Here is a 27,782-nt window from a genome sequence, read left to right as displayed (position 1 = left end):
TTGATGAAATCCAATTACGGTCGTAGTTTACGTAATACCATTGTGCTGATGTTGATTTCTTCCTTTGCTCCTTTGATCATTGTACCATAATTATGTAAGATGTTCGCAGTAAGTGAAGCTCGGTGAAGGGCATATGAGACCTCTGTGTACTATTTCTGCAATACGTCTGTAAATCTAAAATTATCTCAAAATAAAAAGTTGAAACACTCTCCTACTGACGCCTCATTGCCCTAAGGATTAAGTCCAAATTTTGCTTAGTGAGTCCTGCTCTACCTAACCCCCAGCCCCCAACACCTACCTCTCCAGCATCAAAATTGGGGAGGAGGGAGGGGGAATGGGGCTCCATTCCCACAATCACTCTGATTCTGCTCCAGAGAATTGCTTTTAGTTATGTGAAGAGGCCACTCTCCCTAGCCCCTCGCCTGGGAACAAATTGAGCCTTGCTGCTCATTGGTCTAGAATGCTCGGCGAGCACTCAACCCCTCTCCTACCTTTTGCTTGGCTGAAATCTTGATCCCATATTTCAGCTCATAATTTGGAAGTTACTTTGCCCAGCACATGTTTCCTGACAGCCGCCCCTGCCCCCCGTCAACACTATACATGTTCCACCCCCTCCAACACACACACATGCACAGAGTTGGGGCAAGCGTCCCTTGAATGTGTTCCCACTGCACCCTATGTATACCTCTGGTTTGTTGCTTTCACACTGTGGTAAGGTCCTGTCTGCCCCGCCCCCATTCGTCAATTGCTAACTCTGGCTCTTCCCCTCCTATACACACTTAGCATTTTCCTATAGCAAGACAGCCATTCAAAGTAGCTCGACCTCACAGGCTTTACACTTTGAGGCTTATGTTTCCCATTTGAGTAACTATCCTTGGAATTTATATACTCTGATACAGCGAGAGGGAAGAGTTTTAGTTTTTCCCTTGGGACTATAGAGTTTCCGACTGTGAAATATATTTCTGCACCAACAGCAACTTGTTATGAATGGACACGTATATCCCTGTATTGCAGGAACCATTGCAAAACGATCACCACCATAAATCTAGTTAACATCCATCACCATAACAGAGTTACAAAATTTTCTTTCTTGTGATGAAAACCTTGAAGATTTACTCTTAGCAACTTTCAAATATACAACATGGTATTAACTATAGTCAGCATGCTGTAAGTTACATCCCCATGACTTTGGTACTAGAAGTTTGTACTTTTTAACCCCCTTCACCCGTTTTCCCACCCCCACCTCCCCACCGCTGACAACCACTAATACGTTCTTTGTATTTGTGAGCTCGCTTTTTTGCTGCTACGCGTTTCTGGTGTTTGGTTTTTTTGTTTTGCATTCCACGTATAAATGAGATGGTATGGCATTTGTATTTTCTTTTTTTAAGTTTACTTATTTTGTGAGAGAGAGAGAGAGAGAGACAGAGACAGAGACAGAGAAAGCAAGCATGCGAGCAGGGGATGGGCAGAGAGAGAGAGAGGGAGAGAGAGAATCCCAAGCCGGTTCCATGTTGACAGTGCGGAGCCAGATGTGGGACTCGATTTCACGAACTGAGAGATCATGACCTGACCCGAAAGCAAGAGTCAGACACTTAGCCAACTGAGCCACCCAGGGGCCCTGGTATTTGTCTTTTCTGTTTGACTTATTTTGCTTAGTGTAATGCCCTCAAGGTCGATCCATGTTGTTAAAAATGGCAAGATTCCTTCTTTACTACGGCTAAATGATATTCCGTTGTATATATTATGCCACATTTTCTTTATCCATTCATCCGTTGAAGGATATTTGGGTTGCTTTTGTATCTTGGCTACTGTAAATAATGCTGCAATCAACATTGGTGGGGGGAGCTATATCTTTTCAAATTAGTCTTTTCATTTTCTTTGGATAAATACCTAGAAATGGAATTGCTAGATTACATGGTCATTCTATTTTTAATTTTTTTAAAGTTTATTTATTTTTGAGAAAGAGGGAGAACACAAGCAGGGTAGGGGCAGAGAGAGAGGGAGAAAGAGAACCCCAAGCAGGCTCCGCCCTGTCAGCACAGAGCCCCGCATGGGGCTCAAATTTACGAACCATGAGATCATGACCTGAGCTGAAATCAAGAGTTAGACGCTTAACCCACTGAGCCATGCAGGTGCCCCTATTTTTGATTTTTTGAGGGACCTCCATACTGTTTTCCGCAGTGGCTGCATCAATTTACATTCCCATTAGCAGTGTGCAAGCATTCTCTTTTCTCCATATCCTTGCCCACACTTAATATTTCTCATCCTTTTGGTAGTAGCCATTCTAACCGGTGTAAGATGATATCTCGCTGTGGTTTTGACTTGCATTTCCCTGATGATGAATGATATTGAGCATCTTTTCACATGTCTGTTGCCTATTTGTATGTCTTCTTTGGAAAATATTTATTCAAGTCCTCTGCCCATTTTTAATCAGATTATTTTGTTGTTGTTTTTTTGTTTTATGTGTTTTTGCTATTGAACTGCATGAGTTCTTTATATATTTTGAATATTAGCTTATGAGATATATGATTTGCAGATATTTTCTCCCATTCAGTAGGTTTCCTTTTCATTCTGTTGATGGTTTCTTTTGTTTTTCAGAAGCATTTTAGTTTGATTTAGTCATGTTTGTTTATTTTTGCTTTTGTTGCCTTTGTTTCTGGTGTCAGATCCAAAAAAATCATTGCCAAGACCAATGCCAAGGAACTTGTTGCCTGTGTTTTCATCTAGGAGTTTCATGGTTTCAGATCTTACATTCTTATCTTTAATCCATTTGGAGTTAATTTTTTGCATATGATCTAAAATAGCATTCCACTTTTATTCTTTTGTATGTGGCTGTTCAGTTTTCCCAACATCATTTAATGAAAACACTATCTTTACTTCATTGTATATCCTTGGCTCCCTTGTCATAAATTGATGGACCACATGTATGTGGGCTTATTTCTGGGCCCAACTTTGTTCCATTAATCTAAGTGTCAGGTTTCTTGCCAATCCCATACTGTTTTGATTACTGTAGCTTTGTAGTATAGTTTGATATCAAGACACACAAGGCCTCCAGCTTTGTTCTTTCTCGGGATTGCTTTGGCTATTCTGGGACTTTTATGATTAATACAAATATTAGAATTGTTTGTTCTATTGTCTATTGGTTCTTTTTTTTACTGCTTTTTTTTTTTTTTTTGAGACAGAGAGAGACAGAGCATGAGCAGGGGAGGGGCAGAGAGAGGGAGATACAGAATCCAAAGCAGGCTCCAGGCTCTGAGCCCTCAGCACAGAGCCTGACACAGGGCTCGAACTCACTGATTGCAAGATCATGACCTGAGCTGAAGTCGGACGCTTAACCGACTGAGCCACCCAGGCGCCCCTATTGTCTATTGGTTTTTAAAAACACCTGTATTCTCTAAAACAAAAGAGAGTAGTGAGAAGCGTGGTATTGTTGCAAATAAGCATTGCAAATAAGCGTGTCATTTTTGCAGATATTTTTAATGTCTGGCTTAATAGAAGACAGCCAGATGCCCCTACTTGTTTCTGCATTCAATTTGTTGTGACATCGCATGTCACATAGCCTCTGGACTGCTGCATATTCAAGAAAGAATAAGAGTGAAAAAGGCACGTGATATCTTGGTGTTACTATGCACATTTTTTCATCTTGTGAATGCACGAGAAGCATCTCCAGATCCCCCCCCAGCGTTCTCAAACCAAACTTTGATAACCTCTCAACTAGACCATTACACTAGTGTTGACCATGGATATAATGAGCTATTGAGGAGTGAGAACTGATGGGATTTGGTGATTGATGGATCACACTGGGGGTGGACGGAGAGGGAAGTGTGAGCTGCACCAGTTGCCTTATGGTGGAGCCACTCACTGAGACATGGCATTGGAAGAGGACCAAGTTTAGGGGTGACAGAGAGAGATCAGGAGGGGTGTTTTTGGAACCGTTATACCTGAGGACACGCTGAGAGTTACAAACGGAGATATCAAGCATGCAGCGCTATCTACAGCTCTGGGATGGAGATACAAATTTGGGAATTGGTGGCTTTTGGATGATAGAAGAAGTCACATTCTGGGAGAGTACAGAGCGAGAGCAGTAGAGAATGGATGGCCAGTCTTTGAAAAATGTCAACAATTTGTGGTTTAGTCGAGTGATAAACTACAGAGTTGCTAGAGAAGTAGCGGGGGGGGAGGGGGGAACCAGAACTATGTGATGTTAAATATAAAAGGGCTTGGAAGCCAAGGGAAGAGAGTATTTCAAGGAGAAAGTGGTCAAGAGCGGCAACAACAAAAAAGCCAAGTAAAATAGCACAGAGCATCTTATCTTTTTTTAAAAAAGGATTTTATTTTTTTTCAATGTTTATTTTTGAGAGAGAGAGAGACAGAGCATGAGTGGGGGAGAGGCAGAGAGAGAGGGAGACACAAGAATCCAAAGCAGGCTCCAGGCTCTGAGCTGTCAGCACAGAGCCCGACGCTGGGCTCGAACTCACAAACCGCAAGATCGTGACCTGAGTTGAAGTCGGACACTTAACCCACTGAGTCACCCAAGCGCCCCTCAAAAAAAAAAAAAAAAAAAAGATTTTATTTTTAAGGAATCACTACACCCAACGCGAGGCTCGAACTTACAACCCTGAGATCAAGAGTCGCATGCTCTTCTGACTGGGTCAGCCGGGCATGCCGACATCTTATCTTTTTGATTTGGTGACACAGATGTCATTGGTGACATGAGAGAGAGCTATGTGAGGGGAAATTATTGGGATTAAAGCCAAATTAGAGCAGATTCAGAGTTGAATAACAGGTAGTGAAATGAAGGTAGTTGGTATAGACAACTCTATTATTTGATTAGCTTTTAATTGCATAACTAATACATAAATGTATTTCTCCTATAGGGGCATCTGGGTGGCTCAGTCAGTTAAGCATCTGATTTCAGCTCAGGTCATTATCTCACGGTTTGTGGGTTTGAACTCAGAGCCTGGAGCCTGCTTTGAAGGCTCCCTCTCTCTCTGCCCCTCGTCTGCTGGTGCTCTCTCTTTCTCTCAAAATAAACAAATAGACTTAAAAACAAAAGCAAGTTTGGAAGTTTGTGATTAGATTCTCAAAGAAAAGTATAGAGAACATAATGTGTGTTGTCGAAAAAGCCAATGATGGGGGCGCCTGCGTGACTCAGTTGGTTAAGCGTCTGACTTTGGCTCAGGTCATGATCTCACAGTTTGTGGGTTTAAGCCCCGCGTCGGGCTCTGTGCTGACAGCTCAGAGCCTGGAGGCTGCCTTAGATTCTGTGTCTCCCTCTCTCTCTCTCTGCCCCTCCCCCACTCACACTATGTCTCTCTCTCAAAAATAAACATTAAAAACAATTGAAACATCGCAGAGAGCGCTGAAATCCTCCGACCGCTGTCACCACATCCTCCATCTTCCAGAAGTAACCATTATTATTTGCTTGGTGTGTCCTTCCTGGCCTTTTTGTATGTATTAACATGTTGGGGTTACACATATAGCCTAGTTTACACATAAACATACACACATATACTCATGCATATTTTACGTGTACCTATTTTGCATATGTATAACATGTATAGAACGATGTACTTCAGTGTTTTAACAAATGCGTTACAGATATTACATACTACGAGTATATCATTATTTGGCATTCCTCTATTGGCAATCATTTAAGTTGTTTCCACCTTTCTCCCCAGGCACTAACAATTCAGCACACAAAACTGCCTTAGACACACTGGCCTGGGCATTGAAGGCAACAAGAACGGTATGTTCATTTAAATTTTATTTAAAAAAATTTTTTTTAACGTTTATTTCTTTTTGAGACAGAGAGAGACAGAGCATGAACGGGGGAGGGGCAGAGAGAGCGGGAGACACAGAATCGGAAGCAGGCTCCAGGCTCCAAGCCATCAGCCCAGAGCCCGACGCGGGGCTCGAACTCCCAGAACGCGAGATGGTGACCTGAGTCGAAGTCGGACGCTCAACCGACTGAGCCACCCAGGCGCCCCTCATTTAAATGTTAGTTGACACTGCTTGTGCTTTTGATATATTTTTTAAGATTTATTTATTTATGTATTTTAGGGAGGGAGTGGGAGGGACAGAGAGATAGGGGGACAGAGGATCTGAAGCTGGCTTCGTTCGAAGTGGGGCTCGAACTCACGGTTCATGAGATCATGACCTGAGCTGAAGTCCAACGCTGAACCGACTGAGCCACCCAGGTGCACTGATATTTTAATAGCTACTACCAAACTGCCCTCCCAAATGACTGTACCAATTTGCCTTCCCACCAGCACTGGGCATCTCATGAGACCACTGTCCCACACGCTCAACTCTTTCAAGATGTTTGGCTGTGGAGGCGAGGAAAATTATCAAGTGGTAGCCAGAAGGAGATGAAATATTGAGACCGAGGGGAGGGGAGCGTTCTTTTTTTTTTTTTTTTTTTTAAAGTAAGCTCTTCGCTCCAGGTGGGGCTTGAACTCACAACCCCGAGATCAAGAGTTGCATTCTCCACTGACTCAGCCAGCCAGGTGCCCCAGAGTCGTTTTTCTGTATGAGAAAGGCTTGAGCATGTTTTAACGTGCAGGAGAAAGTTCCAGTTGAGAAGGAGTGGTTGAATGAGCACAAGGAAAAAAAGAATCAATGACATAAAATTCCCAAGAAAGCAGGGGAGGACATTGTCTAAGGCAAAGATAGGAGGACTGGCCTTGGATGAGAAGAGCCATTATTCCTCCTCTGCATTGCTTCCCTGAACTTGATTGTACAGCAGAGTTCCCTGGAGAGCTGGTCCAAACACAGGCTGCTGCCCTCCCCCCACCAGAGTTTGTCATTCTGTAGGTCTGGAGGTGGAGTCTGCAAATTGGCATTTTTTTAAGCTTATTTATAAGCTTTTTATAAGCTTATTTTGAGAGAGCAGGGGAGAGGCAGAGAGAGAGGGAGAGAGAAACAGAATCCCAGGCAGGTTCCACCTTGTCAGCACAGAGCCTGATGCAGGGCTTCAACTCACAAACCACGAGATCATGACCTGATTCGAAATCAAGAGTCAGACACTTAACTGACTCTTGGGTGTCCCAAGGTGGCCCAGATTTTCTCCTCTTAATCTGTTTCATGTCAATTTAATTCTTAGACCAGCCAGAGAAAACAAACAAACAAACAAAGAACAGAGAAAATTTTTCCTCCTCAATCGTACAAGTCCCAAACTTGGTGCCCAATGCGTAGTGTGTATCACCTCAGAGCCTGGAGCCTGCTTCCGATTCTGTGTCTCCTTCTCTCTCTGCCTCCCCCCTACTCATGCCCTCTCTCTCTCTCTCTCAAAGACAAACATTTATTTATTTATTTTTTAATTTTTTTAACGTTTTATTTATTTTTGAGACAGAGAGAGACAGAGCATGAACAGGGGAGGGGCAGAGAGAGAGGGAGACACAGAATCGGAAGCAGGCTCCAGGCTCCGAGCCATCAGCCCAGAGCCCGACGCGGGGCTCGAACTCACGGACCGCGAGATCGTGACCTGAGCTGAAGTCGGACGCTTAACCGACTGAGCCACCCAGGCGCCCCTCAAAGACAAACATTTAAAAAAATTTAAAAAAAATGCATCCAGAATGTAACAATTTCTCACCACCTCCACTGCTCTGCCCTCCATCCAAGGCACTACCACAATAGCCTTCTCCTAGGTCTCCCTCCTTCCCCCCTGTCTCCAGACACTGTATCCTGGACAGAGAAGGGCCAATGAGATTCTGTAATGAGGTATGACGAGAGAACATTCCTCTCTGCTCAAGGCCCTCGAGCGGCTCCCGATTTCAACCCCAGTAAAAGGTGAAGGAGCAGAGTTTCCCGTGCCTCTTTGGCAAAAGGATGATTTTAACGTAATTATTTTTATTATTTATTTATTTATTTTACATTTTATTTATTTTTGAGAGAGAGAGACAGACAGAGCACAAGTTGGGGAGAGGCAGAGAGAGAATCCGAAGCAGACTCCAGGCCCTGAGCTGTCAGCACAGAGCCCGACTCGGGGCTCGAACTCACAAACCGTGAGATCACGACCCGAGCCGAAGTCGGACGCTTAGCCCACGGAGCCACCCAGGCGCCCCTAATGTAATTATTTTTAAAAACTTCACAGGAGAAGCTCTAAAAACGCAAGTAGAAGTGGCCTTTTTTGTAGGACACTTTAACATTTTGAAGGGAACCTACATTTTTTAAGGGCTCTCCCTCTTTGTACTGGGAAGGAGGACACTAAATCTCTAGAAACTCTTATCAATGGAGAAGGCGATGACTTCAATCTGCATAACAACCTTACTCTGTTTATTATGCATTGTATGCTAACATCCTGTAACTGACTCCCCAATCCCCAACCTTTTTTTTTCTTGTTAGCGGAAGATGGTACCTAAAATGAAGGCTAGGACCTTTTGAGAGAATAATTCAGATTTCCTGGTCTTTCCCATGCCTATGGGAGGTATCTGTGTTACTAAACTTGTTTTTCTCCTGTTCATCTTTTATTATGGGGGGAGGGGGCATGTCCTCAGCCCCGATTCGAGAGACCCCCCCCGAAAACAAACCACCAGAGTCCAGAGTCAAAGCCAAGCGGCAAGGGTCGTTTATTGCAGGTTCGAACCCGGTCCTCTGCGCACTCGTTGCCGGTGACGCTAAGAGGCCCCGAGCGAGGATCTTACAGCTTCTTTTATAGACAGGCACAAACAAGTTAGGGATTTTTTTGTGGTTACAGAGCTGTTATTGGTTGACATTTAAATTTGAACACTCAGCAGAACTTGATTGGTTCCCGCCTTTTTTTCAAACCACTCAGCAGAACTTGATTGGTTCCCGCCTTTAGGTCAGACCACAACCGGGCACGCCCTGGCTGGTTTCGGGAACGGTGTGGGGGGGGTCTTTTCTTTGCAGTTGTGAGTACACTTAGTAATTTTTCTTAGTCTCTCATTCCCCCCTTTCTTTGGTGCCTTAAGAGCCAATCTTGGATCTTATGTGTCTGACTCAATGTTTTGGTAATGATGGGTTGGTATTGGGTCCTAAGGACCCTCAGTTGGATCGTGTTAACTCGGTCTTTGATAAAGGCAACTAGTTTATTAATAATATAAGGCCCGAAGGTGAGGAGGACAAGGAGGAGTATAAGGGGCCCAGCTAGAGCAGAAAGCAGGGTGGCTAGCCATGGGGACTGATTGAACCAAGACTCAAACCAGCCTTGTTGTTGTTCTCATTCACGCTTCCGTTTGGCCAGGCCTTCTCTAACTTTAGCCATGGACTCTCGGACTACTCCGGTGTGGTCAGCATAAAAACAACATTCTTCTCTTAAGGCTGCACATAAACCTTCCTGTTGGAGGAAGACTAGATCTAGCCCCCTTTTGGTTCTGTAGGACCACTTCAGAAAGGGAGGTCAGAGATTTTTTCGAGGTGTGAGATTGAGTCCTCAAGTCTGGCTATATCCTCATCAATGGCTGCCCTTAGGCTATTGAACCCCCGGTGCTGGATGGCTAGTGATGAGATCCCTGTTCCTGCCCCTATGGTACCAAGGCCAAATAAGGTGGCCAAGGTTATGGCCGTAAAGGGTTCCCGTTTTGTTCTTATTGACTCTCTTGCTTCCGTCCCTTCTGTCCACAGATCATATACAACATTTTCTCGGTGGTAAATAACCTTTGGAAATACTAATACCATGATACAATATTCGGTTGACGAATTAAAAACATTTCTGCTAACACATGGGGTGAGCCCTGTCTTAGAACAAATCCACCAACTGTCAGGAGCTGGAATTATCCATTTAGATTCATCTATAGAGTAATTAGTCGGGGCACAGAGCTGGATATGGCTAGAGGGGACCTTTCCTATACAAGTCCCATTGCCAGTGACCGCTTGCAGTGTGAGGCCGGGGCCCTTTCGATTCCACTTGCAAGCTGCTGGCGACTCTTCTCCTGATTGTGAAAAAGGGGCAGCTAGACCTATGGCTTCGTAGAAGGGGGGTTTTATATCATAACATAGCCAGCAGGCCCTTGTTGCCTCAGGGTCCGATCGGTTTAAGGCCTCATACGCTGCTGTTAGCAATTTCCATAGGGAGTCTATGCCTTCTGGGTTCTGATTTTCTGGGACAGCTTGTGCTTTTCCTCCTGGGGTAAGGATGGGGGTCCTGCTGGAGGGAGTAGTGGAGATCTGCCCAGGGATAAGCTTATCTGTTTTTTTTTTTTTCAATACCTGATTTGGCCCCACTGGTTGTACAAGAGGGGAGACTTTTAATTTTATTTGAATGGCAGTCCCAAAGAGGGGATATTTATATAAGTAGAGTCTCCAAGTGAGTCCTGAGACCCGTCGCCTGTCTTTTTTTCCTTCCTCTGTAAATCTTACATGAATAAGGTTACAGTTTTCATCATACCTGGTGCAGGTACATGGTCGGACATAGGACATTTCAATAAATTGGGGTTTTACTTCCCACTTCCATTCTCCATCATTGGAGGTGACCCAACTCCAGGCTGCACAATAGAGGGTTTCAAACCTTCCACATGTGCACCTCATCGCCCCCGTCCTAAATCCCAGACATGCATAAAATCCATTTCTACTTATTGATACCCTCCTTTGCAGTTGCCTCCATTTACCTCCTTCCATTTCTTCTAATGGACTAACTTTTTCTAAATTAAAATATAAATCTGGCCACCAGGTATTTAATGGGGCAGTTCCTAGGGTTTTGTTGTAGATTTCATGAGTCTCTAAGTTAGTAATTTCCCATGTCAAATTATAGGGGGTGTGGGGGTTTGGATTTACAGACAGAATTTGCAGAACAATCAAGAGGAGGGCAAGTACCATAGTTACGGCTCAGTCCGTTGGCGGCGTAGGGTCAATTTTAAAGGATTGTCCTTAGTCCGATCAACAGTCCAGGTTGTCTTTGAAGGTCCAATGAGGTCTGAGAACGGGTCCACCGGTTTGGCGTGGGTGTAATGGATCCAGGTGGTGATTCCGTCTACTTTGATGGCCGTAGGCATTGTCAGGATGACCTGGAAGGGTCCTTTCCACCTGGGTTCCAGAGTCTCCTGCCGATGACGTTTGATGAGGACCCAATCCCCGGGTTGGAATTGATGAGGAATAGGCGGGGGTCCAGTCTCATAAAGTTCTTTTAATTTGGGCCATACATCTTCATGGACCCTCGTCGTCTCCGGGAACCAGCTTTCTTGCTTCTAATTGGATCCCCTCTCGCTCCTCTGTAGTGAACAGGATGCGGAGGAGCTGCTGACAGTCGTCCCAGGTGGGCTGGTGGGTGAACATGACACTGTCTAAAAGAGCTATTAGGTCTTTAGGGTTATCAGAGAATCGAGCGTTCTGTGTTTTCCAGTTGTAAAGGTCACTGGTGGAAAAGGGCCAATACTGGAGTCGGGGGTTGCCTGTTTCATCTGGGGGTCCTATTTCCCACAGGGGTAGGGCCACAGTGGAGTCGGGGAGGTGAGGGTTTGGCTTACGCTGGGTGCGCCCGCGGGTTCGGCCGGCTGGCCCCTCGCGGTTGGTTTCGTTTTCAATGGGGCCCTGCGCGGCTGCTGCCTCCCGTCCTCCTGGTTCCGGCGCAGCTGCCGCTTCCCGTCCTCCCGGTTCCCCTAGGGGGGCAACTAGCGGGGCGACTGGTGGGGCGGCTGCTGCGGGCAGGGCCTGGGGTACGAGGGGAGGGGGATGATAGGGTGGAGGGTCTAGGGATAGTAGGTCCTGACTATCGGGTAATATGGGATACAAGGGCGCGGCTGGCGTCCTTGATTTTGGGGGATCTGCAGGCCGCATGGCAAGGACCTTACACGTTCCCGAGGATAGGAAGGGGGCCAACCAAGGGGGTGGATTTTCCACTAAATTCCGCCATACAAGAATGTAGGGAATCTGATCCGGGTGCCCCTCGCGACCCGGTAGAAAAATCTTTGACTTCACCTTAGCGATTATAGGGAGGCAAAAAGTTCCTTCGGTTGGCCATCCAACGCCGAAGGTTGGCCATTCGGAGCGGCAGAGGGTTATTAATTTTCCCCTCCGGATGTCTAGACTCAAATTCTGTCCTCTGGTTCTAACATCCCTGAAGTTAGCAACGAGGAGAGAAAGGGGAGTGCTTTGAGATTGGCCCATTTGTATCCTGGAGGTGGAGGAAAGGATTAAAAGGAGAAACAGTAAAGTTATGAGGATTTCTGGCTGGGCCAGGCCAGGTCACCTGCGAAAGAGAAGGGGTTTAACACTTAAAGGTTATAGAATAGAGAACACAACACTTAGATTGCTAGTGTGTTTCGGGTGTCTGTCACCCAGACAGAAGAATTCCGATGGGCCCAAAAAGGTGCCCCAGATGGGTGCCAGTGGACATCTCCTACTGGACCCGACTGACTGCCCTATAGCGCGTCCGCCAGGGCTGTGTCAGTCCCCGATACAGATCCTGCGCGGGAGAGCCAGAAACAAACAGACAAACAGAAACGGACAGAGCCGGCTCACTTACCGATCGGTCTCAGGGACGACCCGTTGACTTGGGGTCTGGTGGGCTTGGGGGGGATCCCGGACGAGCCCCCAAATGATATGCCCCGATTCGAGAGACCCCCCGAAAACAAACCACCAGAGTCCAGAGTCAAAGCCAAGCGGCAAGGGTCATTTATTGTAGGTTCGAACCCGGTCCTCTGCGCACTCGTTGCCGGTGACGCTAAGAGGCCCCGAGGGAGGATCTTACAGCTTCTTTTATAGACAGGCACAAACAAGTTAGGGATTTTTCGCGGTTACAGAGCTGTTATTGGTTGACATTTAAATTTGAACACTCAGCAGAACTTGATTGGTTCCCGCCTTTAGGTCAGACCACAACCGGGCACGCCCTGGCTGGTTTCGGGAACGGTGGGGGGGGGGGGGGTGGGGGTCTTTTCTTTGCAGTTGTGAGTACACCTGGTAATTTTTCTCTTAGTCTGTCAGAGCCTGATTGGGAATCTGTGTCTCCCTCTCTCTCTGCCCCTTCCCCACTCACGCTGTCTCTCTCTCTCTCTCAAAGATAAACATTAAAAAAAAAAAAAAGGCTTTTCCATGGTCTAGAAAAATCTACACGATCCGGCCCCTCTGCTACTTCACATCCTCTCCTACCACTCTTGTGTTTCCTCACCCAGTTTGAGCTATACCGGCCTCCTCGCTGTTCTTAGAACATGGCAGGTAGGCTTTGGTCTTTCCGGCCTACTCTCCCCCAGGATAGCCACACGGTTTACTTCCTCCTGTATCTTTGTTTCAAATGTTACCTCAGTGAAGCCAATTCGGATCCGCTCTTTCAAGGTGGCACCCTTCCATTCCATACTCTGGACCCTCCCTCCTTACTATGTACACTGGTTCTTGCACAGCAGTTTTCAAGTTCAAACGTACTGTGTCATTTATTTATTTATTTAGATTGTTTACTGTACCTCCCCCCTGTAACTAAAATGTTAGCTCCAGTTAGGCGGGAACTCTTTATCTTTTTGTTCGCTGGTGTATTCCCAGCACTGAAACAGGGCTGGCGCAGAGTAGGCACCGTATTTGAAGAAGTACTTGCTAAGGGAATAAAACGAATGGACGGATGGTCTGCCTGACAAGATTATAAAAGCGCCTACCCATTTTTCTCCTACTTCAGCGGTTCTACATTTCAGTCCTTGAGTTGGAATTTATCTCGAACTGGAAAGTGTGGCCTGAATCCAAATTCCCCTCCCCTCTTCAAATGGCTAATTGTCCTAACACAATTTATTGCAAAACCCACCATTCCCCCACCCCCTCATTTGAAATGTTTCTTAAGACATACCTTACCTCCTTTGAATCAAGTATTAAGTTTAGTTAAAACTCATTATCTCCTGGGACACCGGAGTGGCTCAGTCGTATCCAACTCTTGATTTCGGCTGGGGTCATGATCTCAGTTTGTGGGTTCGAGCCCCATGTCAGGCTCTGTGCTGACCGCTTGCCCAGAGCCTGGAGCCTGCTTCAGATTCTGTGTCTCCTTCTCTCTCTGCCCCTCCCCCGCTCACGCGTTGTCTCACTGTTTCTCAAAAATAAATAAATGTAAAAAGAAAAAAAGAAAAAGAAAAGAAAGGTCCGGTGGAATTTGACCTTCATTCATTCAGCCAGCGTATAGCGATATCAGAGCTATACATTGGTTGAAAAAGTTTTTATTTTTCACTTATTGTCGCGAAGCAGGCCATCTTCCGGAGAGTGGCTACTTTCAGTGGACTGGAACGACTCCCAACCTTTAATCACATAAAATTCTTCCCTCCCTTCCTTTTTCTTGCTTGACACCAGATAACAGACATTTTTAGAACACGTGGCAGGATATCTTTCTGTAGTTGGGAAAACAGGCATAACTGGGTGCAGAGTGACCTTACATTTGCCCTTCGTGTAAAAATGCAAGCCTGCCAGAAGTCCCACTTTAGTCGTCTCAGAGTGATCCTTAGTTTGATGACCGAAGTTTCCTTCTTAAAAATGTTTTCTTGAATTAAGTTAGGGTTCTCTCTTAATCATTTCATTGCTTGAAGCTTTTAACACTGAATGGAGTGCTGCGCTGTTGTTGTTGTTTGTTTTAGTAACGTGTGAACCTTTTGCAGGCAAACTGAGATTTGAGACAAGGCCACCAGTATTCATTAAGTACTTGCTATGCACCGGATACCGACTCAGTCTGTCAGCCAGTCATTGAGATGGCATCTGGAGGGACAAATTAGAGTAAAGAGAACCTATAACTCTATTTACTGATAATCCAAAGGAGGAAGTCGAAAGAAAGAAAGAAGCCAAGGGAAAAATCTAGAGGATCCACGAGGGGGAGGGATGGGTTTCAGAGATTCCCTTTGGGCAGCGTGAGACCTGCTTCTAGGACTGTCGTTGGCCAGATTCTCACACTTGCCAGGCCCACCTCCCCTCTCCAGGATTACATCAGCAATCCTCTGCTTCCGGCTCCTCCCTCCCCCAATATAGTCTCCAGACTGCAGCCACAGTGATCTCTTTAATATGAAATCTGATTACCTTGCTCCACCTCTTAAAAAAGGCTCCCCTCTTCATGGCCACCTGGATCTCGTCAGTAGGCCCTGCGCTCCCCGTGTCCAGCTTCTTCTTTTGTCCTCTCAGTCCTGGCTTGCACTACAGCCATACTGATGCCCTCCTGCCATTCCCTCAACAAGCGCCCCCCCCCCCCCCCCCCCCCCCCGCCACCCCGCTCTGGCTTCTTGTCCTCGGAAGTCCTGTTCCACCACCTCCACACTCCCTGGGCACTAATTGCAAAGACCAGACCGATCTGGTTCACAGAGATGCACATTTCCCTCTTGAGACCGAGGGGGACAGGGACATTTATTGTAGAGTTGGCCTTGTTCTGCCCTGGGCTGGGGGAGGCCTGGCTGAGAATCAGAGCCTCGGGGAAGGCGCTGTCGTGCTCGGTCTGGATTTGAGACAGAGAAAAGACAGTGCCTGCCAATCCAGGGGGGAGGGATTTCTCCTGGTTCCTCCTGGGGGTGCAGACTGCTTGCTGAGCCGGGCGTTTAAGTGGTTTTTGCCAACCTGGCCAATTCCCAACTATCACCACAGCAAGTAATTTACATAACTCATTCTGAAGGCAAACGGACAGACCTTTTGCTTTATTTGTCATCATTTGGCTACGAAATAAAAGAACACATATTCTAACCCTACTGACTACTATTCCCTCCAGTCATGTCAGTAATTCAGAACTGGTTCCAAAGCTCCTTGGGGCTTTCACCCGTGACCTGAACATCATTGACTACCACCTGCCTGGCATATACCATCATGCACCTGTAAGCAGAGTAATTGTAACTGGGAAGAAGTCAAGTCACAATTGTCAACAGACCCTACCCCCACCAAGATGAACTAGTGACATTTCAGCCTATACGGTTATTTCTCTCCATATACAGTATGTATTTTGTAGTTAATACTGTGTGATCTTGGGCCTTCTTTTCCCATTGTTCTCTTCTTTGGTGGTCTCATTCATTCGGATGGCTTGCATTATCATTTGTAAAGCGACAATTTAGCCCTGATCTTTACTCTGGACGTCAGCTTTCTCCACCTCCCCCCCCCCCCCCCCCCCCCCCCGCCCAGCCCAAACTTGCTCGTCTGCAACCATTTTGGTAAGTGGCCACCCCCATTTATGCCAGATACCTAGTCATCCGAAGTGACTTCAGTCACCTCAATTCCACCCCCTTTCCATCTGATTCTTTAACAAATTCTATGCTACCTGCTACACACACCTGCCTCCCTCTCTCCTCTGCCAGCACCCTAATTCAAGTCCCCGTGCGCTTTCTCAAGGTCTGTTCGCACGCCCCCAGTGAGGCCCCTTCTTCCGCACTCAAACCCCCTGCGATCTTAATGGGTTCGAAGATTCTGCCTACCTCTAACTCGACTCTCTCTTCATGCCCCTTCAATTCCTGTCACCCTGGATCTCTTTCTGTCCCTTGCTGGTGCACGCTCTTTTCTTCCAGTTTGCACTTAACTGCTTGCTCTTCTTGAAAAGCTCTCCCATGGCTGGTTTCTTTTCTCCATTCAGATCTGATGTGACATCTAATATCAAATTTGGTCTCCCATATATTGTCCACCAAAGCACCTAGTTTGCTTCCTCCTTGGCCCCAACCACAATAGGTAACTGTTTTGTTAATTGTATTCAGATTTTTTTCGTTTTCAAATAAATTAGAACAATTTTAATTTCTGTAATCCCCCACCACGAGACTACCGCAGATAAAATACACAATGCCTGGTTAAACTTGAATTAAAGATACACCTCGAAGAAGTTTTTGGTATATGATTTTGGGATATACACATACTGAAAAAAATTCTCTGAAATTCAAACTTAACTGGGCATCCTGTATTTTTATCTGCCAAATTTGGGAGCTTCACCTTTGAAGTAAGTGCCTTGCCCTTGTCTCGCTTGTTCTGGGTTGTATGCTGACAGCCAAGCCCAGAGCCTGCCATTTATTAGTAGGTGTTCAGTAATTGTTCTATATGAAGGAACGATCAGTCTGTCGTTTTGTACTTCTTTTTCCCCAAGTGACATTTATTTCTCAGAATTGTCCCCATTCACCGGCAATTCTTGTTGCAGATATGTTGGGAAGATCTATTTTATTATCTAAACTTCTTTGTTTCCCATTTATGTAAAATCAGCAGTTAGTATGTACCTTCATCACGTTGTTCTGAGAATTAAACGAGTTAATGGTTGTAAAGTTTAGCACGGTGCCCGGCCCCCTAGAACACGCAATAAATTTCAGCTCGGTATCAAAGGCAGCCCGTGAACCATTTTAGCGGAAAGCAAAAACGCGGGTTCGTGGAGCACGGATGGGGGCTGGGGAAACGGTTAGAAACGGGCGCCGGCCCAAACGCGGAGGGACCCGGGGAAAGGGGAGGAGCGAAGAGCGAATGACAGAGAAGACAGCCAATGGGGAGGCTGGGAACCTCTCCCCCTCCCTTAGCGTTTCAAATTCTAAGCTCGGTTTCCATCCGGGTCCTTCAGCCTCGTTCCCGGGCAGTATAAAGTTTGCTGTCTCCTTTGTTCGCCCTCGTTGCGCAGTAGTGCTAGCGGCTTCCCTCTTCCGTTCTCGGAGCCAGCGGCCCTCCCTCGTGCTGGGCTGCTACGAAGCCCCTGCCGGCGAGCTCGTAGGAGCTTGGAACCGTCGTCACCCCTCCGGTACGTGTTCCCCTGCCCTTCGCCCGCTGCGCCTACGTTCCTGCCACGTTAGAACTTGGGATTATCTCCCCGGAGATGGGGGTGGCGGGCGCCATTTTAAGAACCGAGAGGTGCCGACCTATTTCGATAAGGCTGAGCGTGTCCGGGGAAAACGGACGTGGGGGCTCCGTTCGGCCGGGTGCCTCTCGAGAAAGTTTGGCTGTCGGCTGCGGGGGTGGCGGCGGAGGCCGGGGTGGGAACGGGACGAGGGCCGACCGCGCCACCGCGGTACCTGCATTGGGATGGCGCTGGCGCTACGGACGGGCACGTGCACTTTTACGCGGGTCCTTGTTCATTGGCGGCCTTGGAGAGGAAGCCCTACGGATTTTCCCAGCCACTGCCGATAGCGAAAGTTACTCCCCTGGCCGGTGTAGGCTTTTCTGGGTTGAATCCAAGTGTCGCCATTTTGTGTTTTCCACGCGCTTTTTAATGACGGGTTTTAATTGGATTCTGCTGCAGTCATGGAGTGCTGAGTGATACGATGCGCGCTTCCACCTTCCGTTATTATGAAACGATGCCGAAACCTTTTTTATTTTTAAACCTTTTCGGCGGGGCAGGGGCTGGTGGAGAAGGGGAGGTATAACTTGGCTCAAACTTGAGATTTCTGCTTAGGTTTACTAGGGAATCCTAACGAGGAAAGACAAAGTTCTTGGAAGCGGTCCTCCGACTGGCCTGTGACCTTGAATGAGGCTACACGCTTAAAAAAAACCATCAGGGTAATTTGGACGTGATCGTTGAATCCTTAAAAGGCAACACATGTAGGATTAAAACTAGAACTGCTTTTTCAAACGTTGAGTAGTTGATTAAAATTGCCAAGGCGGTTTAAGAATGGAGGCATAAGTTAACTTGGGCCTTTTAACTGGTCTAATGCAAACTGCGCTATCACTAAACTACTTAAATTGGTTTCCTGCTGACGCTTGGAAGAAGAGAATGCTTTTGGTGCCTTCAGTTTTTAAGGAATGACGATTTTATAGTATAACAAGAAAGATGTGCCAATAAATATATGTGTCCCATAAGCTTGAACTTTTTCTAGGGAGGTAATACTGTTCTTTTTCAACAGACTCTCACCAGGGGGAAAAAATGGTTGAAGCAGATCGCCCAGGAAAGCTTTTCATTGGTGGCCTCAATACAGAAACAAATGAAAAAGCCCTTGAAGCCGTATTTGGCAAATATGGACGAATAGTGGAAGGTGAGTTCTCTGAAGGCATACGCGGAGCTGTGAATAATTAAAAATGTAAGCTGTGATGAATTTGATTACGTTGATCATCTGACATGATACATTTTGTCCTCTAAGAAGTTCTGAGCTTGCATTTTATAGACTAGCTTTGGTTATTCCATTTGAACTAGAGTAACGCTTCCCCCCCCCCCCCAAACTGTGTTTTAGTTCTGTTGATGAAAGATCGTGAGACCAACAAATCGAGAGGATTTGCTTTTGTCACCTTTGAAAGCCCAGCAGATGCTAAGGATGCTGCCAGAGACATGAACGGAAAGGTGAGATGGCACAATGATCCCGTTTCTAGTGCATAAACTGGCACAGTGTTCTTGAAATCTGGTCGAGGGTAGCTCTTGAGTTGTGTTTTGAGTGTATACCTTTCTAGATGCATCTGATCTTAGCCATTTGTGAATTCACAATTTGCAAAGTTAGGGATTATGCTCTGAAAGTGTCTCAGTTCAGAATGTTGCATGACTCTGTTCTCTACTTGAAAACTGGGCTTTTTGGTTATCAGTTTGTTAACAACTTGACTGGCTTTTTATGTTTTATTGATCAGTAGTGCAATGGACCTTATGTTTGGGTTCAACTCCTCCGTAGCATTCTCAAAAAGTTCCAATGGAAAAACGACCCCGTATTTTTATTGAGCAAAATTTACCTACAAACTTTATTTTGAAGGGTGTGTTGGCGTCACGTGGCATAGTGAAGGGATTTGCAGGTTTTCTTTAAATGTTGATGGAATTACATTTTGATATTATTTAGTCCTTAGATGGAAAAGCCATCAAGGTAGAACAAGCCACTAAACCGTCATTTGAAAGTGGCAGACGTGGACCACCTCCACCCCCAAGAAGCAGAGGCCCCCCAAGAGGTCTTAGGGGCGGAAGAGGAGGAAGTGGAGGAACCAGGGGACCTCCCTCACGTGGAGGGCACATGGGTAATGACTTGGGTCTGCCTCAGGCTTGGTGTGGAATTTGGGAACTGCAGACCTCACGCCAGTGTGTGCGTTGGTTAAGTCCTTGTGTAAAGACTCCACCTGATACTGGGAACACTTGATGCATATATCGAAGTCCATGAGACTTAAGACACCTAGAAGTCGTTATAAGTTTGTGTTTAAAAAAACAGTGGGTGGGGTAACTAGCTGGCTCAAAGCCCCAGATCTCTGGGGTTGCGAGTTTGAGCCCCACATTGGGCATAGAGCTAATTTAAATATGAAAATGGGCACCAGAACTAGGTAGTTTGTGGGGGGGGGGGGGAAATTGCAGAAGACTTCACAGAAAAATTTTGATCTAGGCCTTCATTTTAAGTATATAAAAATGAAACCATTCGTGTTTTTTCTTTGAAGCAATTTAAAGACTACCGTTTTTTGGTTGGTCTAGATAGACTCCCTTCTGCTTAGTAGTCTTGTAGAAGTGAAAACGAAAACAAGACTCCCCAACTGAACAGAAAATGGTCATTCTTGATAGAGCAAAAAAGAACTTGTACAGCTTCCTACTGATTATTACGACGATTAACAGGTTTTTCTTTTTTATTTTAATGTAGATGATGGTGGTTATTCCATGAATTTTAACATGAGTTCTTCCAGGGGACCACTTCCAGTAAAAAGAGGACCTCCACCAAGAAGTGGCGGCCCTCCTCCTAAAAGATCAGCCCCTTCAGGACCAGTTCGCAGTAGCAGTGGAATGGGAGGAAGAGGTAAATGCTGGATTTATAGAACAATCCATTCTGCCACCATGACCTGCACGTGGTTGACAAGGGATTTAAAAAATGATGGTTTAAAATAAAAATCTTCAATATAAAAGATGCTTATGCAAGTGACTCGTGGACTAGGGGTGATGTAGGTACATGAAGTTAATATGCACTGAAAAGACTTGAGTTGTGAACAAGGGGGTTTTAGGGAAGAAACTCTTTGAGTTCCATACCCTCTGTCCTATCTGAGTGAACTGCCCTGCTTTCATTATCTGCATGGAAATTCACATTCACCGAAGCTTCCCACTTTGGATGTATTTCTAAAAATGGTTATTTTGTCTTAAGCTCCTGTGTCACGTGGAAGAGACAGTTATGGAGGCCCACCTCGAAGGGAACCCCTGCCCTCTCGTAGAGATGTTTATTTGTCCCCAAGAGATGACGGATATTCTACTAAAGACAGGTAACAGACAAGTGTAGTAGTTTGTCTCCATAATTTCGGTTGAAGGGAGAACTTGCCAAAAGTGTGAACCGAGTTAATTTTTGTTTTTGTAGCTATTCAAGCAGAGATTACCCAAGTTCTCGTGATACAAGAGATTATGCACCACCCCCGAGAGATTATACTTACCGTGACTATGGTCATTCCAGTTCACGTGATGACTACCCATCAAGAGGCTATAGGTAAAGCGATACTGCAGCCTGCGACAGCTTGTAAATAAAATTGCTCTGAATATTGCTACCCTGTGGCTTACAAGTTTTTCTCTTCAGTGATAGAGATGGCTATGGTCGTGATCGTGACTATTCAGATCATCCGAGTGGAGGCTCCTACAGAGATTCATATGAGAGTTATGGTAAGATACTGGTTGAGGGTCTTCGAGTATCACCAGCTTGAGTTTTTAGGTTCATGAGCCACTTTATTAGGCTGTGTGGTGCTTGCTTTTTAAGGGATATTTGCTTGCTTTTAAGGGGTAACTTTATCAGCTGGGCTTTTCCTAGTTTTGTGAGGGGCTTTTGTTTTTTCTAAGTTTTTCTTTTTTTTTTTTTTGAGGCTGTTTGCTTGCTTTGGAGGGGATTTTGCTTGCTTAAATTGGCAGCCTTATGTGTTTTCCCCCAACAGTGAAAATACAATTTAAAAATTTTATTAACAAGATCAAATGTTTACCATTGCAATATGAAGGAAAGTCTACAGTTCAAAATTGCAACTTATCACTGGAAAGTGTCTGAGTGTCTTCTCTAAAATAACAAGCTGTCTGGAATATCCTCTTGAAATACACACCGTCTTCAGTCTTTGCAAACAAACATTAAAACCCATCCATTTCCGTATCTCAGCAGATGAGCAAATCCCTGTTAATGGCCAGCAATGGCAGAGTTTAAAACCTTCCAGTTAAGAAAGTAAACGTTTAATACAAGAATTCTGTAAATTCAGATTTAAATGTTGTATATATACAATTTATAGTGTTGCCATATTACCTGACCATTGACCCTGCAGGTAACTCACGTAGTGCTCCACCTACACGAGGGCCCCCGCCATCTTATGGTGGAAGCAGTCGCTATGATGATTACAGCAGCTCACGTGACGGATATGGTGGAAGTCGAGACAGTTACTCAAGCAGCCGAAGTGATCTCTACTCAAGTGGTCGTGATCGGGTTGGCAGACAAGAAAGAGGGCTTCCCCCTTCTATGGAAAGGGGGTACCCTCCTCCACGTGATTCCTACAGCAGTTCAAGCCGCGGAGCACCAAGAGGTGGTGGCCGTGGAGGAAGCCGATCTGATAGAGGGGGAGGCAGAAGCAGATATTAAAAGCAAACAAAACTTTGGACCAAAATCCCCGTTCAAAGAAACAAACAAAACAGTGGAACCTTTTCTGTCATAACTACCCAAGGACTACTAAAAGGAAAAATTGTGTTACCTTTTTTAAATTTCCTGTTAAGTTCCCCTTCCATAATTTTTATGTTCTTGTGAGGGAAAAAAGTAAAATCTGTTAATCTTATTTGACTTTATGACATTGCTTTCAGTAAGCAAATGTTAAATGTGTTTAAGACTTGACTTGTGTACTAGTGTTGTAATTTTCCAAGTAAAAGTGTCCCTAAAGGTCACTTCCTATATCTTGATTTTTCCCAGTAAATGAGGCAAGCAATTCTAGGACCTTCCACAAACATCTAGCCATCTAAAATGGAGAGGTGGAATTCTTCTGCCTATACAAACAAGCTAGCTATTAGAGGGTGGTCGGGATATGCTACTCTTAGGATTTCAGAGTGTCTTCAAACTGAAATCTCCATGTTCTCAGTATGAAAAACCTGAGATCAGATGCTTTTATGTAAGGAAAGTGCTATTCACCCAGTAAATCCAAAAAAGCAAATGGATAATGCTGGCCATATTTTGCCTTTCTGACATTTCCTTGGGAATCTACAAGAACCTCCCCTTTCCCCTCCCCCAATAAGACCATTTAAGTGTGTGTTAAGCAACTACAGAATACTAAATAAAAAGTTTGGCCAAAACCAACCATGAAGCTGCAAACGGTGCTTGCTCTTACTGTTTCAAATTTTTGCAACTCTGTAGTGTCTCACTTTTAAGGAACAGCTTGATTGCAAAGGAGAAAATAGATAAGCAATGAAGTTATCTCCAACTTCTCAAAGGCTTATGACTTCTAAAAAGTGAATCTATCAGCATTCCACATCAGATTTAAAGCATCAAATGCCTGTGAAACAGCAAAGATGGTAAGCAAAGCAAACTAGTTTTTCCGTCTAAGTCGAGATTGAACACTTACCTTCCTCCTAGTACAGTGAGACATACTGTACCTCATGGCAATGGAAATGCTTTCTAGATTAAAAAAAAACTTTTGGAAAAGCAAAGTGTTCGATAGCATATTAGAAGTTCTCCAAATTCAACACATGGATTTTTTTTTTTTTTTTTAAAGCATGTGTGACACTTAAAGGCCTTAATAATACAGCTGTTGTTTACCAATAGCGATCTGGGGCTTGGGAGGGGGTGCCTTTTTTTTTTAAAGTATTTTTGATGAAGACCTTTAAACATGCTTCGTATGTTTTAACGTTTTTCAAAATAGCCTTTTAGTCAATATAGGAAATGGCTTAAGTTTGGGGTCCCACTCTTGCCCCTGTAAGCCATTGCAAACTTGACATTTAGTTGGATGCCTGACTTGTTTTTAGTTCTACGGAACTACACTGTATGGAGAAAATCTATTGCAAAGTGGTCTTTAAAAAGCAAAACCTGAGGCAGCATGACCCAGGTCCAGCCATGAAGTTGAAAAAGATGCTCTTGAATATAGTAAACTTGAAGACCTCCAACTAAAAATCCTTACAATGCACTTATTCCTTCAAATAAGTTTTGTCCGTTCAACTTATGGATTTAACATGGCAGTGCACCATTGGAACAGAATGAGAATCCATAAGCCATGCGACTTAACCATTTTAAGCCATTCCAGTCCATCCCAAGCCAGTGAATCTTCCACCACTTAAGAGAATTAGTAGAACATGAAATACGTTAAGCTGCAAGTCTGAACTTGCCTTTTCTTTCTGGAAAAGAGCAGTTGTAGGCAAGTTTTGAAGAATTTCCTTTAAGAGAGATAACTAGTTTACCTATTTAATTTTTACAGGTTGAGGATTTTGGTCCTTATGGTTGGAGTGCTGATTTATTCACACTACATAAACCTCACAGCAAGAGAAATCAAATGCTAAGGTAAGTTTCAAAAGCCATGGCCTTTATAGATACAAATTATGTAGCTTTGCCTGTTTGCATAGCTGTGATAGTTGTAAGTTCTCCCTGCGGGGTAGGATAACCTAACGTGGGTGAGGAGGATAAAGTTAGGTGCTGTAATGTATTTTACACCTGGCGCGTTAAGTTATCCATTAGAATGGAGGGTGAGGTGAAACAGGTAGGTTGCCGTTAGTGGCTCAGTCAAGTGATCTTAGCTTTGTTTTTGTTTTTTTTTTTTTAAGTTCGCAAGCAAGCGTGTGTGTAAACGGAGGGAGAATCCCAAGCAGCCTCTGCGCTCTCAGCGCAGAGCCAGACATGGGGGCTCGATCTCAAACCATGAGCTCATGACCTGAGCCAAAGTCCAGATGCTTAACTGAGCCAATCAGGTGCCCCTTAGCTCCCCTCCCCCCACGTTGTGCTGTACTTTTCATGTTATTTACGACTGGAAGTTGGTACCTCTTCATGCCCTGTGTTAGTTACTTCTGAGTGTATTACAAAGCTTGCTAATCTAGTCTCCTTAAGCAGTTGTTGACTGGAGCTGTACAGTTAGTGTTTTGGTAGGTGCACAGACTTCACTTCCATGAGGTTCAAACTTGGTCCTGTGAATTTTGTAAGAGGACGCCCTTTTTATTCGTGCCGCCTCCGCCACAGTACAAATGGTCTAAAGGGAGAACACATGCAGCTGCTTCTAAGTTCCACTTACGAGTAATGTTATCGGCATAACGGTGACATGGTTTTAATATTCCCAAAGTGATAAAGGAATTAGTATTTACGGTTGCATCTTGGAGCTTGCAGCTTAAAGGAAATGTTGCCAGTTACAAAGTATGTGTTTAGAGAATGGGTAAGAGGGGAGTAATTTCCAGTATAAAACAATATCTTGTGACCTGATCACATGCTTTTCATTTTACAGAGTTGTTGAAGCAGAAGAATGCTGATTGTCGATAAGGCACAACAGTTGCATAAGCAGTACTCCTCAGAATTGGTTTGGTGCAGGCAATAGAGTTTTTGCCTTCGAGGGTTCCTGTGGATCTGAGGAAGGAAGGCACCAGTGTTGATTAGCACTCTTAACTAGGGAGTGGTAGTTACTTCAAGAAAAAGTAATTGACCAGATAAAGGGGAGCGTTTAAGGAAATTGGTAAGTGGAGGTAGGAAGTTCTTGTGGTTCTTCACGTGGATTTGACAAGTTTGGCTTTCATTCTGTTAAAGTCCTGGGGGACGACTCTGCAGTTTAGAACTGGCTGATGACTACTGTCAGAAAGTTGGTGTAGAAAAATGAAAGGCATAAGGGGTAACTCTTTATCCAGTAAACTGTTTGATTTTTTTCAGCAAGTGGAACATTTTGGTGCAGTTTATCCCGAAGTGGGGTTTAGTCAGAAAACCAAGGGAGTAGTGTCTGGAAACTTAGAGTAACTGGAAACAGCTAAAATGATTGAAAGCACACTTTAAAAACTGGAAACAAAATTGGGCCACTTGGCTTTTTTTTTTTTTTAACTATTGTTTGGTAAGCCTGCTTTTACCCCCACCACCTGTCTTGGAAACAAACCAATCGTGTTGGAGACCAGAGCTGGTAGTATAAAAAAGCTAATGTTTCCAGAGGAAACAGATTTGAGTCGTTGGGTTAGAAAAACCAACTCCACTCCTAAGATTTTTTTTCTTCATCGTAAAATCAGCGCTATCATCTTTGATCTTTGTCATTGTGGGAAATAACCCCAGAATTCTCACCCTCTTCGGACAGGCTTTTCTAATCCCAGACCATGAGGGTATTGACCAAATTTAAATAGCTGTTGACACATACATGGCTGTCTTCCTCAATCCTAACAATGTAAAGTACGTGGGATTATGCTTCTGATGACTTGGGCTCTGGAGATTTTATTTAGGTATCTGGAAAATAGTGTAGAATATAGGAATTAAACATAGTGATCATTAATATGAAGTCGAAATTAAGCATACCCAAATGACCATCCGGCTGTTGGCAAATAGTTTACTGACCCAGCGGACTTAATTCTCCCGTTGGGAAAAGAGTCCATCTTGAGTCTTCTGGCTTTATACTGGTTGTAAAAGAAACAATGATAAAATGTTTTGTTGAACTGGTAGTTGAATACAGAACTTAGATATCCTAGATCACTTTTCTCTTTTTGGAATGTTTTGTATTTGAAACTTAATAAAACTTAACATGCATATGTTGTGGCCCCTGGGTTCTTTATTCTTTTGTAATAAGGAATTTAGGCTTTTCCATATGACCTCCTTGTGTCCACCTTGAGCGGTTGCCTTGGAACATAGTCTCCAAGGTGGCCTCTTCTGTGACTAGGCTACTTTTATTAGGGGAGTGAGCTTCAGGTGTAGGTATCAAGGTAAATGAGGTGAGCCCATTTAACCTCTACCCCTACATAGGCAGTGACACCAAAGAACTAGAAGCTAAAAGACTAGAAGGTATACTCTGGTTTTTAGTGCTTAACTCTTGGGGGGAGGCACAGGTCCATTGGCTCAGTTTGGTAGCGAATCCCAATGGGGATCTTCAGCGATGTTCTTAAACACAGCGCCATTTGATTGACGTGCTTCTGTATTGACCGCTTTCTCTGTTTTTGTCTACTGTTCTGTGTATTTCTGACTCCTGCACTGTTCACCTGTGTCCTTTATTCAAAGGAAGGCCACCCATGGTTTGGAGTGTAGTACCTCAAACAGGCACTGCTCCCAGTGGGGTTTGGGGCATGAGTGAGTTTCATAGAGTATTTCGAGGTGTGGAAAGGCACGATTGGCTGGCTGCGAGGCCCTATATTCTAGGGTAAAGGGGGAGGTAAAGCTAAGTTGGATTTTTTGATATTTTAGGTTTTCTGTGCGCGCATTTAGACCTCTGACATTTAGATTTGAGACATGGGCCAGACCACTGGGGCAGTCTCTGTTTTCTGGGTCCCCCTTAAATTCATCTGCACCTAAAATGTGGATTTGGGTTATATACTCAGTTGAACAGAAACCATTGCATGGGAAAGTAATGTTAGTTGAGCATTAGGATGGCAGAAAAAGCCCTAAGTATTGACCTGTAAATAGATTAGCTCCACACCACTTCTAGAGGAACTAGGCCTTCCCATCAGTTGTTAAGTTGCACACATCTGTGCGCTTCCCTAAAAAACAGTGACCTCAATATTTACAGATTTTGAAGATGAGTTTTAAAATTTTAATTTGGATTGTTTTAAGTATGTGTAATTTAGCAAAAGTCCACACTGTCAAGATGGAGAACGTTGCTATCACCCAGGCCAAGTTCCCTTGTGACTTGCTGCAGACAATTGCCATCATTCCTCAAAGATGGAGACTAGTTTTGTCTGTTCCAGAATAAATGCAATCATAAAAGTGGAACCTTGCGTAAAGCTTTTTTTTTTCTTTTTTTAAACAAAATGCTTTAAGATTCTGCAAGTGTATCAGTTCCCTTTTTATTGCCAAGTAGAAGAAGCATGGTACCGTTTGCCTGTTGATGGAGACCTGGGCCTTTTTCAGCTCTTGGCTAGTAATGAAGTGGCTGTGAATGTTCTAACGTTTAAGTCTGTGTACACAATGAGG

At 44.6% G+C, this 27,782-nt stretch overlaps 1 protein-coding gene and 1 non-coding gene across 3 annotated transcripts; both read left to right on the top strand.

The window, feature by feature from the left end:
* The first annotated feature begins 17,413 nt into the window (after positions 1 to 17,413).
* On the top strand, positions 17,414 to 26,410 carry RBMX (RNA binding motif protein X-linked). Of its 2 annotated transcripts, XM_027054863.2 has the most exons (11): positions 17,414 to 17,584; positions 18,684 to 18,812; positions 19,008 to 19,114; positions 19,596 to 19,767; positions 20,373 to 20,525; positions 20,865 to 20,979; positions 21,072 to 21,197; positions 21,285 to 21,367; positions 22,006 to 23,233; positions 24,130 to 24,212; positions 25,141 to 26,410. In XM_027054863.2, exons 2-9 carry the CDS (start codon positions 18,704 to 18,706, stop codon positions 22,314 to 22,316), a joined length of 1,176 nt encoding a protein of 391 aa, XP_026910664.1. In that variant the 5' UTR covers positions 17,414 to 17,584; positions 18,684 to 18,703; the 3' UTR covers positions 22,317 to 23,233; positions 24,130 to 24,212; positions 25,141 to 26,410. The 2 variants fall into 2 exon arrangements, with proteins under 2 accessions (XP_026910664.1, XP_026910665.1); XM_027054864.2 differs by lacking the exon at positions 22,006 to 23,233 and having other exon boundaries at positions 17,415 to 17,584.
* Positions 18,862 to 18,930, top strand: LOC113597823 (small nucleolar RNA SNORD61). Its single transcript, XR_003418581.1, has one exon. It is a non-coding gene; the product is annotated as a small nucleolar RNA SNORD61 (small nucleolar RNA).
* Positions 26,411 to 27,782: the final 1,372 nt, after the last annotated feature.

Source organism: Acinonyx jubatus, chromosome X (assembly GCF_027475565.1).
Source record: "Acinonyx jubatus isolate Ajub_Pintada_27869175 chromosome X, VMU_Ajub_asm_v1.0, whole genome shotgun sequence".
NCBI lineage: Eukaryota > Metazoa > Chordata > Mammalia > Carnivora > Felidae > Acinonyx > Acinonyx jubatus.
This window is presented reverse-complemented; position numbering and strand designations above follow the sequence as displayed.